Raw genomic sequence first — 20306 nt, 5'->3', positions numbered from 1 at the left:
ATTTTTTGTTTATCTGTATTTTAGAGATGAGGAAACTGGGGCACTGGGAAGTTAATGGACTTGCCTGGGGTCTCACAGGCAGGAAGCAAGAGAAAGCTAGCTTCTGCTTTTTGCCTTCTTTCTTTCTGGGGAGCAGCTTTGGTTGAGAGCTTGAGCCCTGCCTGCAACAGACCTTGGTTCAAATCCTGGCCATTCCCCAGATGAGTGACCTTGACCTCAATACTTTGTTCTTTAATGTCTCCATCTCTAAGATGGGACCTATCTAAGAGTCCTGAAGGTTAAAAAAAAAAAAAAAGATAACGGGAGTAAAGACGCCCAGCTCAGAAATAAGCACTCGGTAGAGATTTGCCGCTCTTAGTGAATGGTGGTAGAGTGGTTGAACTCCCAGAGGCCCTGGATGTGGGATGGTGAACCCCCAACACACCCCTGGAGAATCAGTCACTAAATCCCTCTCTCCCTCTGTAGGGCCGGTCACCCGGCAGTTTTCCTTTTTGAAGCCCACCCGGCTCGGCACCGCACCTAGATTTCCCACGTGGGTAGTTTGTGTTGTCTTCTGCATGGTAGAAATTACTTGGCTGTACTCCCACCCTGGCAGGGGCGGGTTGTAGCCAGAAACCGGGGACCTAGGTCCTGGTGGCCTGGTCCTCTGAGTCAGCGCCCTCTCTGTGGAGCTCCAGGGCAGTCACCGGTTCGTAAGGGAACCCCCTCCTCCCTGGGCCCCCCTCTTGCAGTTTCTGCCAGAAACAGACTATCTGGGCCTGTCCTCTCCCCATTTGGTGGTTTTGTCCTGGCCCTTGCTGGTGAGCGTCCTCCCGTAGTTTAAATAATTTCTAACCTAGTCCCTGCTTGGCCTCTTGTGAGGAATGTTCAGGAACAGATCAGTTAGGGATTGCATCCCTGTGACAAGAGGGCAGCGCCTTTGGTGAGGGTATGTCAGCTTCGCTCCTTGACGGACGCAGCAGTGTGGAATATGATGGAGCCCTGGGAAAATCCAGTGGAGGGCCAGTTCCCAAAGCTGGGCTTGGGAACATGCTGCCATTCGTGGCCTTCCTTTGAATCTTTGCTAACTGGAACCTTCTGTTGATTTTGATGAATACAGGGGTTTGCTGGTATATTTACATCTTTTGGAAAGGGCTTACCCAACAAGTGGGTAAAGCTATGGGATGTATCAGTCGTCCAGCTCTGAAAAGAACTTATTTATAGAAGTTTTTAAAAACTGTCAGCATTTGGCAAATGAAGGTACAAGTGCATTGGACATTCTGTCCCACCAAATAGCATCTTAACAAAACTGCTGATCCAGTTGCAGTGAAAGTGGACACTTGATCAGTAATCGAGGAACCCTTCTGGAAGGATGGAATCTGCTTTCACAATTCACAGGTTGCATGTGGCAAAAGTTTAAGGTGCTCCTACCATGTTCCAGGAACTGTGACAGGGGTTCAGGGTACAATGATAGGACATTCTCCTTGCTACTTGGGGAAACAGGAGTGTTTGGCTTAAATCAGGCTTTTCCTGCAAGTTCTGTCGCCCACGTTGGGTTTCCTAACGTTGACCACAGTATGCCCGAGAGATGTGCTTGTAGTGAAGTGTGTGTGTGGGGGGCTGTCAGTGGCTCCTGAGTGTTGGTTCTTCTGCCTGGCTCATTTCTGTATCTCCCCAGTGAAGTCATGTTAGACCACTGATTTATTTGCAAAATGAGGATCTCATCCACCCTCTTGTCTACTTCCTTGGGATTAGACGTTTCAGGTAAGACAATGACAGCGTCAAGTGTCATCTGAGTGGAAACTTTTATATCTTATATGATGTCTCTAGCTAATAATGTATGTGATTGAAGATTTTCTTTTTCCTTTTCCATTCTTTCTTTCCCTCCCTCCCTTCCTTCCTTCCTTCTTCCTTTCTGAAAGATTTTTAGATGCCATGCAACTAACATTGTTAGCACAAATTATGTTTGTGACAACTATTGAATTGCTTCGAAGTATAATAGTTTGTGAGTAATAATGTGAAAACATACCTGTGAACAAGATGCTTTTCAATAGATAGAAAAAAGTCTTCCTTTTACTTTCATAATAGTTATGGAGCAGTAAGATAGAGTTCTACTTTAGAGTGATCTTTTGCTTTTTGTAGTAGAAATTAATATTGGGAAATTTTGTGCTGCTGAGAATATTTTAAAAAATGACGTCAATACAAATTTATCTTGCTGTAGCTGACTTTAACACTTTTTCATGAAGATGATTCTTACATTTAACAAGATGCATGCAGATTCCAATGTTTATCACACATGACAGGGTCATTTGGCGAGAGGCACCTTTTTAGTGTTTAAGGGCATTCGAGGGGGTGCAGACCTGGGCTCCAGCCCAACTCTGTGGTCAACTGGTGATGGTTTAACCCACCTGTTTACTGTGAGGCATGTGTCACTTACTAGGTAAAACTGAAAACCCATCTCCACTCTTACAGACGCTGCTAAACAATGTGGATAAGTGTGCAGGGCTCTGGGGTCTCAAGGCTTGGCTTGAATCCCGTCCCACTATATGTTAGGACTTGTTATTGAACCTCCACGGGCCTTATTTTCCTCATCTGCACATGGGGGTAATGAGACAACCTACCTTAAGATGTGGAAATGAAATGGAATTGTGCATGAAGCACTGCAAACACTCGGTAAATGCTGCCCTACAGTTACCTTAACGGAGCAACTCATTCTTTATAACACACCACCTTTAGAAAAGAATCTGAAGTGATTATTGAATCTCTGAAGTCCATTGCTTTGCAGACATATCAAGCAAATGTCTTTTAAAAAATTCTAATTTTTCTTGAGTTGATGTAATTTACAATTTGAAAGGTGAGGAAGGGTCTACAGTCAAAGTCTCACTCCACTCCTGTCCTCCAGCTACCCACCCACCCCATCTCCAGGAAACTGAGAGTGCTACAGAACTAAAGACAAAAAAATCCTCAAATGGACAACACTGAAAATAGCAAGAGAAAGAGGAGAGGCAGAGGAAGGGGTAGGAGTATAGGAAAAGAGGAGGGGGAGGTTCAGCTGGGGTCTAAACTGCTGAGCTCTCCTGCCCTGCAGCCCCTTAGGCATCGCCCTCGCTTATACCCCTCTCTGAGGACCCCACGATGTGGGGTTCTTCTCCCCTTGGGACTCCTCAGCCTTTTCTGTCTTAGAGGCATGGTGGGTGACTTCCTGGCCTGTGTCCCAGTGCAGACACTGGCAAGCTGACCTTGCCCCATGTTGGGTGAGCTCAGGTCAGATAAGCCTTCTGTGTCATCTGAATGCAAACCACTGTTTGAGGTATTCTGGGAGATTCAGGAAGAGTCCAGAAGTTGAGATCCTTGACTTCTCAAAGCACTGGTGTCCTAAACTGAATCCCTTCCCAAGGAGTAGCTGTGGGGCTGTAGCTCTTTTCTGTTTTTTTCAATCTTTTGGTGCTCTTGAAGAATTGGTAAATCCAAGACAGTTGTGGAGAATGCTAGGGATTTTCTCTTACTCTGCAAAGTTAGTTTTCCCCTTCTAGTCTGAATGGAAACCTGAGATGGTAAATATTTATAGTTTCCATCATAATTTTTGTGTCTTTGTTTCTTTATATTGACATCACCCCAGTTTCAGTTCTCTGTTCTGGTAGCTACCTGGGGTTCAGGAGTAATTCAGTTTTGTCCCACAACCTCCTGCCCGTCAAGAATGTTTGTTCTCTTTTTTGTCCAGCCAAATTAAGTTTTTCTTTTGAAACCTAATATAAAGTCCTTTTGCTTCCTGGATCCACACTAATTACTTCCCTTCTCAACTCCTAAGGTACTTATACAAAGGAACTGCAGCTTAGGGAAGGGTTGTGCTCCAGACATTCCTTTTTGAGTAATTGGGTTGGAAATTGAAATGCATTTTCCCACTAAAAATAATAATTAGGCTCCCATAAAGGGTATTTAAAAAATGATAAAATGGGACTTAGTGAACTTTTATTACGGAAGAGTTGAAAGAATAGTAAAGTGGACTGCTGTACACTAACCACTTGGTTTCAATATTTTGCCATATTCACTTGTTCACCCTGTCTATCTATCTGCCCATCCACCCACCCACATACCTCTATCTACCTACTTTTTTTGCGGAATTATTTGAAATCAAGTTGCAGACAGTGTTACATTTCACCCTAAATCCCTCTGCCATCACGTTGTAGGATTAAGGACTTCCTTCAACATAACTGCAATACCATGATCATAGCTTAAAAAAATAAACAATAAATTTGTACTACTGTCTACGCCATTTTCCTGTTGACCTCAAAATATCCTTTGTTGCTGTTTTAAAATTTTTATTATTGTTTAGAATTTGGAATCAGGCTCCAATCAAGGTTTACTAACTGGATTTTGTCCTATTAGTTTCTAACAAAAGCTATTTGAAGCCACATTTAGCCAAGTACTGGGGGAGGGAAGGAACTTTTCTGGGCATAGGTAGTATGTTGAAATCTTTGTGTACTCGCCCCTCCCTGTTTTCCTCTCCCATGCTTAATGCCTGTCTCTGGATCCTGGGGTGCCCCTGCTGCCCTGAGCTCTCCATTTTGGCCAGATCCTCAGCCCCAGGGTACAGGGACCTCTTAGCCAAATGCATCTGTGAATCAGGGGTTCATAGCTGGACATTGCTGATTTATGCATGTTTTGCTGGGGAAGCTTTCTGGGCCTCCATCTGTTCCCCTAGTGGTTTTTGCTGTCCAGTATCAAGAGTTTTCCAGCATCAGGGAAGCATTTCAAGGAATTTGACAAGATAGAGGTAACTGAGTAGCTGTATACTTCGGGAGGGACTTTGTATCATGGGTGAGTAGACTCTGGGCAGGTGGGTCCTGTCTGGATGTCCCTCCCTGCCTAGTCACAGCTGCGGAGTTGGGGAGGGTGGGACAGTAGCAGCTGCTTATCTGGAAGTTGGCAGCTGCCTGAAGTTCCACTACAAAATTTAGCACTTATTTATATACTGACTTCCATTGTTTTCCAGTTTCCATATAAGCTCGTTTGTTCTCTTCATACATTTTAAGTTTTTAAAATTTGGGCAAATGCTGTGTCTCAGTCACTGGCACTGGGGGAATATCTTAAAAGCTCTACGGTTTCGGTTATCCCCACAGCTAAAACCAGAAACAGTTTGGGGATGATTTTGTTTTGTGGAGTTTGCTTTGCATTCTCCCCTTTCATTAGTGTTCATAATTGATTTAAAACGTGTTTAAACAATTAGCTTAATAAAGGGTGTTGTTTTTCAGGAGCTAGTAGATCTTAGCTCTGCCAGGGTAGGATTGAGAGGCTCTGTCCTGAAACAGTATCTGCCTGGGTTTTCCTCCAGGCTCTTACCAGTTTTCAACCATGTGACCCTGGGCAAGTGACATACCCTCCCTAACCTCCAGCTTCTCTCTCTAAAATAATAGTACACACCTCATAGGGTCGTGACTGTCAGAAACCCTTGGGGCCCATGGCCTAAACTCTAAATATGTAGGTCCCCCTCGAGAGATCTAATCAAATATATTAATGATTTTGCAGCAGACTCAGCGGAATAGGGGTTGCAAATAGCCTCACGTCAGATCAGAGCAGGTTTTGCTACCAATGAATTTGTCAGATTTGGTTTTGCTATGAAATGAGGTATAAAACTTTTTGTTTCAGAGCTTTTTGGGTTTTGCCTTGTGGACACGGGAGGGTGGGCTTGCGTTTTCCTCTCCAGTAGCATCAACCCAGAGTGAATGTGGATAGGGCTGGAAAAGGTTGGGGAGTATGGAAATTTGAGAACCAGGAAGGACATTGGTTTTAGCACATAATATTTTTTTAAGTGGTTAATAATTTTCTTTTCTTTTTTCAATATTTATTTGGTTGCGCTGGGTGTTAGTTGTGGCTCGAGGACTCTGTAGTTGCGGCATGCGAACTCTTAGTTGCAGCATGCATGAGGGATCTAGTTTCCTGACCAGGGATCAAACCCAAGCCCCCTGCTTTGGGAGCACGGAATCTTTTCCACTGCACCACCAGGGAAGTCCAGCACATAATTTTTCAGCTGAGCAAACCAAGGTGCAGAGGGGTGAAGGGACTTGTTTAGTATCACAGAGGTAGCTGGGGACAAAGCTGGAGGAAGAAAAACCCCTTTAGAGAAATGCATATCTAGCTATCTTAGTCAGTAATCTAAATCAAAAATAGACTACTTTTGGGTACTGTGATTTGAATGTTTGCTGAAAAAAAATAGGGTGTGTATCTGTGTGTTTAAAAGCAAGGTTCCAGCCAAGCTTAGTGGGTTATCTACTTACCAGCCAAGTCCTTTTCCCATCACAGAGTTGTTGGGTCACTGCTGGGAAACCCTAGCTTCTGAGAATGTACACCCTTTCCTGATAGGAGAGGAAGAATTGCTATCAGAACCATCAAAATGCTCTTGGCCCTGGTTGGAACAAAGCTGCTTGGGAGAAGTCACAAGGGCCTCCTTATCTGGAGTCTCAGGTTATTACCGTCATCCCCATTATGTGTATTTTAGCAACCCTCGAGCTAAGCCCACTGGGTTTAAGGAATGCCATTTCTGCGCCATTTCTTCTCAGCTCCTCTGACCATTGGGGTCAGTTGGAAATGCAAGTATTACTTGGAATCCAAGCTAGAAAACTGCTTTTGGTTTTTTGGGTTGACTTTGAGCCATTCCTCATACCTCTTCCTCAGTTTCTTGCTGTCTTAATGTTTTTTATGTAACATCTTCTTTTGTGACTTTGTCAATAGGATCTTGGCAAAACACAGTACGTAGTGGGTCTTCAAAATACGGTGAATTAACCAAACCTGGCTGGGTCTAAGAAAAACGCTAAGGATTTTGATAACCGCTGGCTTTTGCTGGACCTGTTTTACTTGTAATGTGGAGGAGAATCACTTTTATCAGTAAGAGCTGAGAACTCTCTGTTTCTATGGCTCTTGCTGTGTGCAGAGGATACTGGAGACGAGGTGATGGGCTTGTTTTGAAGAGGCTGAGGGACCCGAGGTTGTGGTCTGCATAAGGTGGGCTGTGATTTGGGAGTTGGAAGGGAGGTCAGAGAGGGGGGACAAATAGAGTTTTGCAGTTGTTCATCGGGTAAGCTGCTCTGAGGTCTGGTGGTGGGCATTTTCAAAACATCCTCCTTCCTGCTGTGCTAATTGGAATCCATAGTTTTGCGATGTGGGGAGCCTTTAATCTAAGTTGTGAAATATAAGAGCAAACCAACATTTAGCATTTTAACAGAAGAGTTGGTAAATGATGACCTCAGCTCAGGTAAGAGGAAGCAGCGTCCAAGCAGGCAGGATCCAGACTGCCTGGTTTGAATCCAGCCACTGACAGGTAGTAGCTCTGTGACCTTGGGAAGGCTCCTTGACCTTTCTGTGCTTCCTTTCCACATCTGTGACGTGGGGAGAATACCAGTAACTATGTCATAAGTTTATTGTGAAGATTCCCTGCTTGGCTTACTGCTGGATTGCAAATGCTTCATAAATGTGGTGTTGCTTATTGTTAGTAGTTACAGAGGTATAACAAATTAGTCTGAGCTGGACTTCCATCACTTCTGGAAAACTCCCACCTGAAACCATCCCCTTCCTGCCTCTGGTTCAGCCTACTTTCCATTCTGACCCTGATCCCTCGTGTCTGATTCCCTTGGGTCTCTTATTCTCTTTCCTGCTCGGTGGCCCACCCTGCATGAGTTAACCCAGTTACAGGTTTGGGGTGCACATCTCAGCTGTGCCCCGAATGGCCTTGCAGTCCTTTCACTGGCCTCTCACATTCCTTCTGTTTCTCCACTAAGCCTCACTGTCTCCGTCAGCCCCTCTTCTTCTCTGGCCCCTCTAGTTTTCAAGAAATGCCATCTCTCATCTTCAGGCATCTGTTTGCTCACCTTCCCTCCATCCACGTAAAGAACAAACTCATGGACACCCTGCCTCAGGACGAAGTATCTTTTTTCCTATTCAAGTTTTTAATCCGTCTCCTTTTTGCTCCTTGGCTTCTTCTGCATGTAAATAAACACTTTGGTTTCAGCCACTTTAAAAAAATTCAAAACTCCAAATAAAAATTTCTTCCCTTCACGCTGAAAGTGAACTCCCTTACTCGTAATGCCCATAGTGGGCTTCTAGAAAGAGCAAACCGAGCTGTTTCTGCTCTTCAACGCAGGGAATCTAGCCTCACCTTCTGGTCTATGAAAAACTGGTCCCTCCAAGGCCACAAAGATCTCCTGCCAACCGTTTTTTCCTTCCTATTTTATTTTATTTTTTTTTCATTTTATGTATGATGTATGTATGTATTTTAGGATTTTAAAGATTATTTTAGGATTTTAAGTTACTTCAAGAAACTATGGGGAAACAGAAAGGGAGCAAAGTGCAACAAGGGGAAAGTTAAAAAAATTTCAAGTTACTTTCTGATTCAGCAACTAAAGGCTTTCTGTGTATTCTCTGGAACTTCTATGTGGCCCAATTTGTCTGAGTTTTTCTCAATACTGTTTCTAAATATTCTTCTTAGGGTGTTTCTCTCTTTATTTTTTTTTAATTGTGATAAGAACACTTAACATGAGAATTACCCTCTTAACAAATTTTTAAGTGCACAATACGGTATTGTTAACCGAGGGCACAATGCTGTACAGCAAATATCTGGAACTTATTCATCTTGCATAACTGAAACTTTATCTCCGTTGAATAGCAACTACCCCCCCACCCCGGCCCCCGCCAAAGCTGGCTCCTGGCAACCGCCATTCTACTCTCTTTCTATGAATTTGACTACTTTAGGTGCCTCATGTAAGTGGAATCATGTAGTATTTGTCTTTCTGTGACTGGCTCATTTCACCTGGCATAATGTGTTCCAGGTCCATCTTTGTTGTCCTTTACGGCAGGATGTCCTCCTTTTTTAAAGCTGAATGGGATTCGATTATACGTATATGTCACATTTCTTTATCCTCTCAACCATCAGCGAACATTTACGTTGTTCCCAAGTCTTGGCTATTGTAAATAATGCTGCGGAGAACATGGGAGTGCAGCTATCTCTTCAAGATCCTGATTTCATTCCTTTTGGATAGATACCCAGAAATGGAATTGCTGCATCATTTGGTAGTTCTATTTTTAGGTTTTCTGAGGAAGCGCTATACTGTTTTCCATGGTGGATGTACCATTTTATGTTTCCTTCCTATTTTAGCTACTTTCTCTTGAAGCATCTGACCTAGCTGACTGCTGATTCCTCCTGGAAACTTCTTCTCTGTTCTAAGGTAGAACCCTGGCTTCTCTTCCTCAGGTCCTCATGGAGTAGATCCAGTTGCTCAATGGATATTTCCATCTGGGTGTCTCCGTGCTTACCTTTATCACTACATGTTCAAAACCGAACATGTGCTATTGTCTTCTCCACGCAAGTATATGAGCTAGGGCCCCTGAAACAAAGTACCACAAACTGGGTGACTTAAAAAGGAGAGATTTATTGACTCACTGTTCTGTAGGCTACAAGTCCAAGATCAGGGTCAGCAGGGTTTCTTCTCCTGAGGGCTGTGAGAAAGAATCTGTTCAGTGCTTCTCTTCTAGATTCTGACGGTTCGCTGGCAATCTTTGATGTTCCTTGGCTTCTATAAAGCATCATCCTGACCTCTGCCTTTACCTTCACATGGTGTTTTTACTTTGTGCTTGTCTATCTCCAAATTTCCCTTTTTTTAAAGGACAGCAGCCATATGGGATTAGGGCCCACCCTAATGACTTCATTTTATACCTTTGTAAAGACCCTATGTCCTAATATAGTCACTTGGGGTTAGGACTTCAACATATGAATTGGGGGTGAGGCAAAATTCAACCCATAGCACCATGCAGACTTGATTTTTTTTCAGGTATTTCTCATCTCAATGAATGGCACCAATGTCCACCATGTTACTCAAGCAGAAACTTGGGAATCATCCTTATCAAATCACATGCCTTTATATGAACCTAGCATCTAGAGCTTGTAGAACTTGGAGGCACAATTTTGGACAGGTTTACAAAGGGATCTGTGACTCCCAAATGGCTGACAACCTCTGCTCTGTATCTTTTTCTTTTTTTTAGCGTCTAGCGCCTTGGTACAAAAGTAATACATACGTAAGAATTTTAGAAAACTACAGAAAAGCATAAAAATAAAATTAATAATTATCCTATTATTCAATTACCCAGAATCACTTATTATTTTGGTCATTTCTCGTACGTTTTATGCCTTCATGCATTTTTTTTTTTTTACTAGTTGGAGCATACTGTATGTAAGATTTTGAATCCAACTTTTTAAAATTCAACACTGAATCATGTGTGTTTCCATATCTTCACAAAATCTTCATAAATAGTTTTAAATGGTGTGTGTTATTCCATCAAATGGATAGATAATGATTGACTTAGATATTTTATTATTATCCCATTATCAAATATGCAGGTCGTTGCTGTTTTTTGACTTTTATAAATAATGCTATGACAACCTTTACTATTAATTTGGACTCAAATAAATATGTTTTTCAGAATTCAGGTATGAGTCAGCACGGGATAAAGAAAAAAGGTGGACACAGTATCTCTAAGCAAATTATTAGTGTAAATTGAAGGAAAGCTAAGCCTACCTCAGTTAACAAATATCTTAGGTGTTAATTGTGAGTAGTTACTTTGTGATTTAAAAGTTATTCTTAATTAAATTGTTGAGGTAGATCACAGTAGAGTCTCCAGTCAACATTTTGCTCTTCAGTGATTCTTTACAGTCTATAACAGGGTTGTACAATGATGGAAATGTTCTTCATCTGACCTGTCCAATATGGAAGCAATTAGCCACGTGTGACTATTGAGCACTTGAAAAGTGGTTAGTCCAACTGAGGAACTGAATTTTAAATTTTATTTATTTTTAATTGATTTAAATTTAAGTAACTATTTGTGGTTAGTGGTTACCTATTGGATAGTGTAGTTCTATCAAGGTGATGCCTAAACACTTTTATAGTGCTTATCTTTTCCTACATACCCTTTTAAATGTTTTACATGTTAATGTATTTAATCCTCACAATGACTTTAGGAAGTAGTCTTCCAGTTACTATTGCTATATAAAAAATTACCACAAAACTCAGTGGCTTAAAACAATAACAATCATTTATTTTGCCTGAATCTACAGTTTGGGCAGGGTTCATCGGAAATGGCTCATCTTTGCTCCATGCAGCATCAACTGAGGTTATAGAGTCTACTTCTAAGATATCTCAATTACATAGTTGTCATGTTGATGACTATTATTGATTTTTCTTCTTGGGGGAGCTTGGGTTTCCTCACAGCATGGTGGCTGGCTTCCAAAAGCAAGTGTCCCAAGAGATAGGAAGCGGAAGCTGTCAGTTTCTTAAGGCCTGGGACTTAGAAACTGACAAAATATCACTTCCAACATATTCCATTGGTCAGGCAAAGCACAGAATATATCTTCAAGGGGAGGAGATATAGACCTCACCTCTCCACGGGAGCAGTGCCAAAGAATTTGGGGACATGTCTTAAAGTCATCATAGAAAGGTACAATCATTTTGATTCTGTTTTACAGATGAGGAAACTGAGCACCTAGCAGTTAAAAAACTTGCCCAAGGTGACATGCCTAGTAATTGGCCAAGCTGTTATTTATGCCAGGCAGTCTGACATTTTTTTTTTTTTTTGCTGTACGCGGGCCTCTCACTGTTGTGGCCTCTCCCGTTGCGGAGCACAGACTCCGGACACGCAGGCCCAGCAGCCATGGCTCACGGGCCTAGCCGCTCCGCGGCATGTGGAATCTTCCCGGACCGGGGCACGAACTCGTGTCCCCCGCATCGGCAGGCGGACTCTCAACCACTGCGCCACCAGGGAAGCCCTGACCTTTTTTTAACTACAGTGCATCTCTGTAATTCATGTTTCACTAATTTAGATTCATATCTTCTTCAGTTTTTTCCATGGTGCAATAATTATGAAATTAAATGACTGCTAATATGTTTGTAAATCACAAACTGTAAATACATAGTATTTGCAAGGGTTTGCTAGATGTCAAATTAATGATGAACACACATTCTCAACCACCTGATTCAGGAGGAGCTGTTTGGCTCCAATTTGGAGCCCCTCTGCTTTCATCTCTGTTTCTACTGCTTCCCAAAGAGAATTTATTATCACCTCCAGATTGAAACAGACCACAATTCTGAGTAAAACTCTTTCAGTCTTAGCATGTTGCCTGCTTTACCTATTCCTGTTGCATGGCATATGTGTTTTTAAAAAGGAATTAATAAATAACACACTTAGAATTATAAAAGGAGTTGAATATTCTGGGTTTTACTGAAAGTAAATCTTGAGGTTAAACCCTAATTTAGATGATATATTTGCATATGTTTAGGGAAGTGTGTGTGTGTATTCTCTTATTTATTTATTCATTCATTTATTAATTATATTCTTGGAAGAGAAATCAGAAAAAATATATAGATTATGCCAAATTCTAGAGGTTGCATGATAAAATAATGAATGCAACCTTTTACAAACCTGAGAAACCAGCAGTTTCCTTTCATGTTCAAAGATAATGGATAGTTCCATGCGAGAGAGAGAGAGAGAGAGAGAGAGAGAGAGAGAGAGAGAGAGAGAGAGAGAGAGAGAGAGAGAGAGAGAGAGAGCGCCTTTTGTCCTGTGGCTTCTGTTTGATACTATTTGCTGCAGTAAAGAAATGTGGTCACTTCACACCTAGTCTCTGTCCCCATGTAATCATTACAACATGGGTATTTTTTGGTTTTTTTTTTTCATCAAAATACTCTTGAGAGAGTTTATAGTTAAATGCATCTAGCTTTCCAGTTTCTGGGTTTCTCAAGCAATATGTGTGAATCTCCATGATGTAGAAAAGCTTATTTTATTACTTCAGAATCTGAGTACCCCAAATAGTGAGACTTCACTTCAGTGAAATCCCACATTTTTCTTTAGTCCACATCCTACCTGACCCACTCCTTTGTTTTTGTTTTTTTAAAGTATTTATTTATTTGTTTATTGGGTTGTGCTGGGTCTTAGTTGTGGCAGGCAGGCTCCTTAGTTGTGGCATGCATGTGGGATCTAGTTCCCTGACCAGGGATCGAACCTGGGCCCCCTGCATTGGGAGCGTGGAGTCTTATCCACTGTGCCACCAGGGAAGTCCCTTCTCCTTTGTTTGATAACTCCCTTCTCATTTTATGTGTGTGAACTGGTATTTTGTTGATTTTCCACACAGTCGGCTCTTTCTCCGTTATCTTAACTGGCCGTATCTTATGATTGTACGAGCCGGGCTCACTGTTTTTCCGTCTCACTCCTTCATAGATGTGACTCAGTTCCCCATATATGGGAACTTCTTGAGAGCCTACGTAGCATGCTCTTGGGCCCAGATATCCGGCTGCCTCTGGCGTAAGTCCATGTGGCATTTTGACTTGTCTAAAAGCAAATGTCTCCTTCTCTCCCAAAGATGCCCCCTTCCCAGCTGCCCCATGTCATAAAATAGGTCCCCACTATTACTGTTTCTTTTAATGCCCCATGCATACCTTCCTCGGCCTTTCTCCCAATCTCTCATGCCTGCCCAGCTGTTCACTTGTTTAGTGCCTGTTTCCGATACTACCCTACAAGCTCCAAGATGGCGTTGGTCATGCTGTGTTATTTTCCACTCTCTCTCCAGCTCCCAGCTGGTGCTTTTCATATAATGGGCATGCCATAAATGCTAATTTGGGTTAGTAAACAAATAAACAAATGCATGTGCTTCCATTTTTATGTTTGTATCCCTGGGCCAAAACTTGATGCCGTCGTGGATTTTTCTCTCTTTTTTCATACACTAGATCTGTCAGTTTACTAAATCTTTCTGGGACATACACTCCATGAGGACAGGGATCTTTGTTTTGCTCAGTGGTATGTCCCAGATGCCTGGAATGGTGCCTGGCATGTAGTTGAGCCAAGCTGAGCATTTACTCTGTTGTAGAAATGGTTCTGGATGTTTTACATGTATTCATTTATTTAATCTTCATAACAAGCCTAGAAGGGTGGGTAGCTACTATTAGTGTGCCTATTTTACAAGACACCAAGGCATGGAGATTAAGTCATCATCCAGCGTCACACAGCTGCTAAGCGGTAGAGCCAGGATGTGACCACACTGTCTCCTGAGTCTGTGCTCTTAACCACTGGGTAGTCTGCTGTGATACCACCTAGTGATGGTGTGTTTGCTCTGTGTGGACCCTTCACTGAAACTCTGTACATTCACTCCACGCTGTGTAGGTACTCTTTTAGAGGAAGAAGCAGAGGCTGGTTTGGAGAGGATTAAAAAAAATTACCCAGGGTGGGACCCAGGTGCTGAGTAGCAGGGACAGGATGGGAACTCAAGACTGTTTCAGCACAAGCCTGTGTGCCTGTCCTGCCAGACCTGCCAGTCTCTGCGTGGCCCGTGGTTTTGGAAGCAGACTGACATTTAACAGGAACATTTCCCAAGGTTGTCGGAGTTTCCTTGTCCCCAGTAGACGTCTGATGCAGCTGTGCATGTTTCTTCCTCAGACAATGATGGCAGCCGCCCGTTACACTCCAGAACTGAGACGACGCCCTCGCCCACGAACAATGGAAATGGACACCCAGAATACATTGCGTACGCACTTGTCCCTGTGTTCTTCATCATGGGTCTCTTCGGCGTTCTCATCTGCCACCTGCTTAAGAAGAAAGGCTATCGTTGTACAACAGAAGCTGAGCAAGACGTGGAAGAAGAAAAGGTTGAAAAGATAGGTAAATCACCTGGCTTCTTTTTATGGGAATGTGAGTGCAGACGATTTTTAAATCAGAAACCAGTAACGTATATTTTCCATCTCTATAAGGCAAATGATCCATCTTTTTTTATATATTGACATTATGTAAATTTAAAGTGTACAACACGTCAATCGGATACATTTGTGTATTGTAATATGATTACCATTGTAGCGATATTTAGCACCTCTATCACAGTACGTAATTGTCATTTCTTTTTAGTGGCGGAAATCATTAAGTTCTAGTCTCTGAGCAGGTTTGATGATTATAATACAATATTTTTGCCTATATTCACTATACTGTGCATTCGATCTCTAAGGCTTATTTACTATTTGTTCTAAGTTTGTACCCTTAAGCAACATCTGCCCTATTGTAACCGAAGGTGGTGTCTGGCTGCTCGCTGCTCAAAAGCCAATAATAAGGCCACGTTGGTGGTTTATTTTGGGTGCTGGCAACCGGGGGGTGAGGGGAGAGGGTTAATGGACTCCTGTCCAAAGGCTGACTACCCCTCGCCCCTGACCATCAGGGGGTAAAAGAGCTTTTATAGACGAAGGGAGGGAGCTACATGAAGAAACAGCACAGTCAGCTCTGACAGTCATCTTGAAATTGGTCATGTGGTGGTCTGACCAGTGTCATCTTGATTGTTTTTTTGTTTTGTTTTTTATAAATTTATTTATTTTATTCATGTATTTCTGGCTTCCTTGGGTCTTCGTTGCTGTGCGCGGGCTTTCTCTAGTTGCAGAGAGCGGGGGCTACTCTTCGTTGTGGTGCGCAGGCTTCTCATTGCGGTGGCTTCTCTGATTGCGGAGTACGGGCTCTAGAGCGCAGGCTCAGTAGCTGCTCAGTAGTTGTGGTGCACGGGCTTAGTTGCTCCGCGGCATGTGGGATTTTCCCGGGCCAGGGCTCGAACCCGTGTCTCCTGCATTGGCAGGCGTATTCTTAACCACTGCGCCACCAGGGAAGCCCATCTTGATTGTTTTGTTTTTTTTCGGTACCCGGGCCTCTCACTGTTGTGGCCTCTCCCTCTGCAGAGCACAGGCTCCGGATGCGCAGGCTCAGCGGCCATGGCTCACGGGCCCAGCCGCTGCGCGGCATGTGGGATCTTTCCGGACCGGGGCACGAACCCGTGTCCCCTGCATTGGCAGGCGGACTCGCAACCACTGCGCCACCAGGGAAGCCCTTGATTGTTTTAAGTGCAGTTAATCTTTCCAGGGTCAGTTTTTTCCCATTTCCTTGAGGCCAATTCTCAGAATTGTGGCAGCTTATGTCCGTGGCTACAGCCTGGTCATCATGTAGTTAACTTCTTCCACCTGGTGGGGCTTTCAGTATCTACAAGACAGCTCGCAGGATACGGCTCAGAATATCTACAGCCCTTGAGAAGGAACTAGAGGTCCTTGCTTTAGCTTGACTTTGCTTAGTGACTATTATTGTCTTGTCCTGCTTGACTGCTTTTCTCTGCTTCTGCATTTTCTCACTTCTCTGATTAAACTTATTCTTTGGCTAAAGTTTTTCCACAGGCAAAAGGCAGGCAGAGGACGTGGGCGTATAGACCACAGGGCCCTGCTCCATTTCACTCTCTCCCCATCCCTTATGCCCTGGTAACCACTCTCTATTTTTACAACTTTGGCTTTTTTAGTTTCCACATACAAGTGATAACATACAGTACTTGTCTTTTTCTGTGTGTGATTTATTTCACTAAGCATAATGTGCTTAAAGTCCATCTGTGTTGTCAAAAATGGCAGGATGTCCTCCTTTCTCATGGCTGAATACTATTCCATTATATATATATATATATATATATATATATATATATATATATATATATATATCTCACATCTTCTTTACCCATTCATTCCTTGATGGGCAGTTAGGTTGTTTCCATATCTTGGCTATTGGGAATAGTTCTGCAATAAACATGGGAGTGCATATAAATCTTCAAGATCCTGTTTTCATTTCCTTTGGGAATGGAATGACTGGATCATAGGGTACTTCTATTTTTAATTTTTTGAGGAACCTCCATATTGTTTTCCACACTGGCTGCACCAGTTTACACTCCGACCAGCTGTGCAGAAGTGTTCCCTTTTCTCCACATCCTCGCCAACTTTTACAAAATGATCCATCTTAAAGGCAGATGGTGTGGTATAGTGTCACTGTAGATTTCACAGGAAGCACACCTAGAGTTATAAACCTTGCTTTCATTTATTAAATACCTACTAAATCATTTATTCTTATTTGCCTTGTGGCCTCGGGCAAGTTACATATGTTATATATGCTGCTATGTATAATTTAACTTAAATTTAATTTCATTAATTTAATACTAATTTAATTAAAATTTTAATTTAAGTGAGAACAGTAATCTCCACCTTGTAAGATTATTGTGAAATTTATAGAGAATATATATTTGGTGTTTGTCACACATGGCCACTCAGTAAATATTAACCCTTACTATTATTGAAGTAGATTCCAATAAGAACAATGGGAAAACTGAATACGTCTCACCAGTTTTGTGCTGTTACTTTTGCTGGGGGAGTTCTATCTTAAATCTACGAGGTTAGAGTCTATGTTTATTAAGTAAGAGGTTGTGTGAACATTGCAGTGAAAATGTGGCAAGAGCTGGTGCTTTCGTATTGACTTCAGACCGTCTCAGCTTTTCCTCTTAAAGTGGAGTTGCTGGATTGTGTTTGGAAAACGCTGAGAGATGAAATCCTGTTTTCTCCACAGATGTTACTTTCCAACCACCCTTTAGGGCCTTGGGGAGTAGTAGGTAACTCTCCTTATCCCTTTCAGCCTCTCAAAGGATAGTTTTTGCAGAAAGGTGACAGTTGGAGTAGGTCAGCCTTCAAGCCGGCCCCAAGGGCAGAATGCGGGAGCTTCTTCATTCCTTGCCAGCTTGCCTGCCCTGTTGGTTTTTCCCACCCCCACTGACCTTTGAGCCAGAGAGAGAGCACGGTCGCAGGATGAGTCATGTTTGAGCTTATGAGCAAACCAAGGCTGAGGGTTTGTCAACAGAAGGCGGGGCCTCCCCCTCCTCCTTCCTAGATGCTCTGTCGGTCGGCTTAGCCATTAGCAAGTGCACTGTGCAACCAAACATGCGTATTCACGAGAGCAAGCAGCTTGGATGGAGAAGACCATTTTCCAGATACACGGGTAGGACACCGCACACCTTGATTCATTCTTTGCGAGCTAGATCAACCCTCCCTCTTCCTTCCTGTGTTATGGAAGCAAATTATAAGGATCAGTTCCAGAGTGGAGATTTGATTCTTTTTTTTCAAGGACTATCCTATGTGCAGAGTCTCTCAAAGTAAACTGAGTCTGTAGGCAATTAACTGCGACCAACATTTAGATCATTTAGAAGTACATTTAAAAGAAGAGTCTTGTAAAAACACAGACGAATAATTACCCAATTTTTTTTTTTTTTTTTTTTTTTGCGGTACGCGGGCCTCTCACTGTTGTGGCCTCTCCCGTTGCGGAGCACAGGCTCCAGACGCACAGGCTCAGCAGCCATGGCTCACAGGCCCAGCTGCTCCGCGGTACGTGGGATCTTCCCAGACCGGGGCACGAACCCGTGTCCTCTGCATCGGCTGGCGGACTCTCAACCACTGCGCCACCAGAGAAGCCCAATAATTACCCAATTTAAGAAATGAATTAATTTTCTAAATTTATATAGTACATCTGCAATTAAAATAAAATCCAAGAAGTTTTTCTTTTAACTGTCTTTTTTCTTTCCATTTCCCTTAAGGGTTTAACAAAACGATGAGAGAGAAATAATAGTTGTAAGGACTGATATAGATACATGGAATTGTTGTCTTAGAAACTGAGTGTGTGTTTGGACTTGAGATCGATGGACAACTCTGATACTTTTTATGCCTCTTATGCCAGGGAAGTCACTGTGTGCTTTCAGTCAGGCAGCTTGGGGTTAAAGGAAGAAAGCAGAGCTCTTAGCACCATGGGGATCAGCTGAACTTTCTGGACGCTGTTCAGAGAGGTCTTGGGCTCTAAGACTGCACGTCTTGTTGACCTGATGCAAGTGACCAATTGTAACCTGTCGTCCCCTCCCCTTTCTCTTTCAGAGTTGAACGACAGTGTAAATGAAAATAGTGACACCGTTGGGCAAATTGTCCACTACATCATGAAAAACGAAGGTATGGTTGTTTTAGTGTCCAGAACAATTCAGTATTCGTATGTTTTATTAAAAACCTGCTTCAAAGAGTCATGATTTGTATAGATTGTCCTGTCAATGTTTCTGAAGTTATTGACACCTTTTACCTAAGCTCACAAATAGCTCAGCTTCCCGCATTATCTGACCAGGGGAGTTTCATAGAAGTGTTTTCTAAGAGTCAGTCATCGTAGAGTCAGCCCCGGAGGCTTACCTTTTATTCCTGGCCTCACCTCGATGTGGGGAAAGTCATATTACATCATGGAGCCTGACTTTCCTCCTCTAAAATAATATTTACCGCATAGCATTGTTGTGACATATTGCACATAAAGTGCTTGTATAATAAGCACTCAAATATTATCTATTCCTTTTTTTGTGCTTTTAAACATATTGTGGTAAAATACGCATAACATAAAATGGACCGTTATACCCATTTTAAAATGGACAATTCATTGGCCTTGAGTACGTTCACAATAATGTACAGCCGTCACCACTATCTAGCTCCAGAACTTTTTCATCATCCCAAACTCTGTACCCACTAAGCAGCCACTCCCCATTCTCCATCCCCTTTCCCTTCATCCTCTGGCAACCCCTCCTCTGCTTTCTGTCTCCATGGATTTGCCCATTCTGTGATCTATTCTTAAGTGTTAATACTTTTAAAAAGTCTAACCTTTATGGCTTTAAGCACTTTTTCCCCCTCTGAAATGTATTCTAAACCCCCATCTTCCTAATCTTCCCCATCTTCCTAAACTAATCAGGATGAGTTTAATCTTCATTAGATAAATCAGGGTCATTGTTTTGAAGGTGATTGTCTCCATAAGATTCCACACCCCGAGTGACTTTTGAGGTGTGTGGCACTCCTACCCACATACCTGTGAACTAAAAATGTCACCTGTCATGTCAGTAAACAAATGATGTTGCAGCCATCAAGCCATCACATCTGCCCCAGCGGGGCACCCTGAGGAGACTCAGGGTGCACAGGATACTGGCCCCAGAGGGCTGAGGTGCACATCAAAGGAATGACTTCAGTGAACCCAGACTCTTGCATCTTCCCGTACATAGAAAAGAACTACATTCCTTAACTCGAGATGTCTGGTTTTCTTTAATTAATAGTCATCTTTTGATGTTCCGACTACCCGGTCTTTGTTGCAAAAACCCCTGTATATCCTGGGGTTGCCTCTGCAGAGCGCTCCCTCAGAGCTGTCTGAGACGCTGTGTCCCGGCCTTAGGTCCTCAGATTTGTCCACTGAATAAAACATAACCTCTCAACTTTTAGGTCGTGCATTATTTTCAGTCGACATCTCCCGTATCCGCAGATCTCCATACTTTGAATTCTCATGAGAATTTAAAAGAAAATGTTTTCCTTGGGCTCTGTCTGTGCCCTGGTCAGTGCTGACACATGCAGCCTGCACTGCTGCACCTGAGCCATTTGTCCAAAAGTAGAAATACCTCCGTGCTGCTCAGT

General features: G+C 42.7%; 1 protein-coding gene across 1 annotated transcript in view; it reads left to right on the top strand.

Annotated features, from left to right (window-relative positions):
* The window catches only part of RELL1 (RELT like 1), a 62821-nt gene that overhangs the window by 16441 nt on the left and 26074 nt on the right, over window positions 1-20306 (top strand). The window contains exons 2-3 of the mRNA XM_004322066.4: window positions 14446-14667; window positions 18756-18827. Coding sequence (XP_004322114.2) covers window positions 14446-14667; window positions 18756-18827 — 294 coding nt within the window. The remainder of the gene's footprint in view (window positions 1-14445; window positions 14668-18755; window positions 18828-20306) is intronic.

Source organism: Tursiops truncatus, chromosome 5 (assembly GCF_011762595.2).
Source record: "Tursiops truncatus isolate mTurTru1 chromosome 5, mTurTru1.mat.Y, whole genome shotgun sequence".
Lineage (NCBI taxonomy): Eukaryota > Metazoa > Chordata > Mammalia > Artiodactyla > Delphinidae > Tursiops > Tursiops truncatus.
This window is presented reverse-complemented; position numbering and strand designations above follow the sequence as displayed.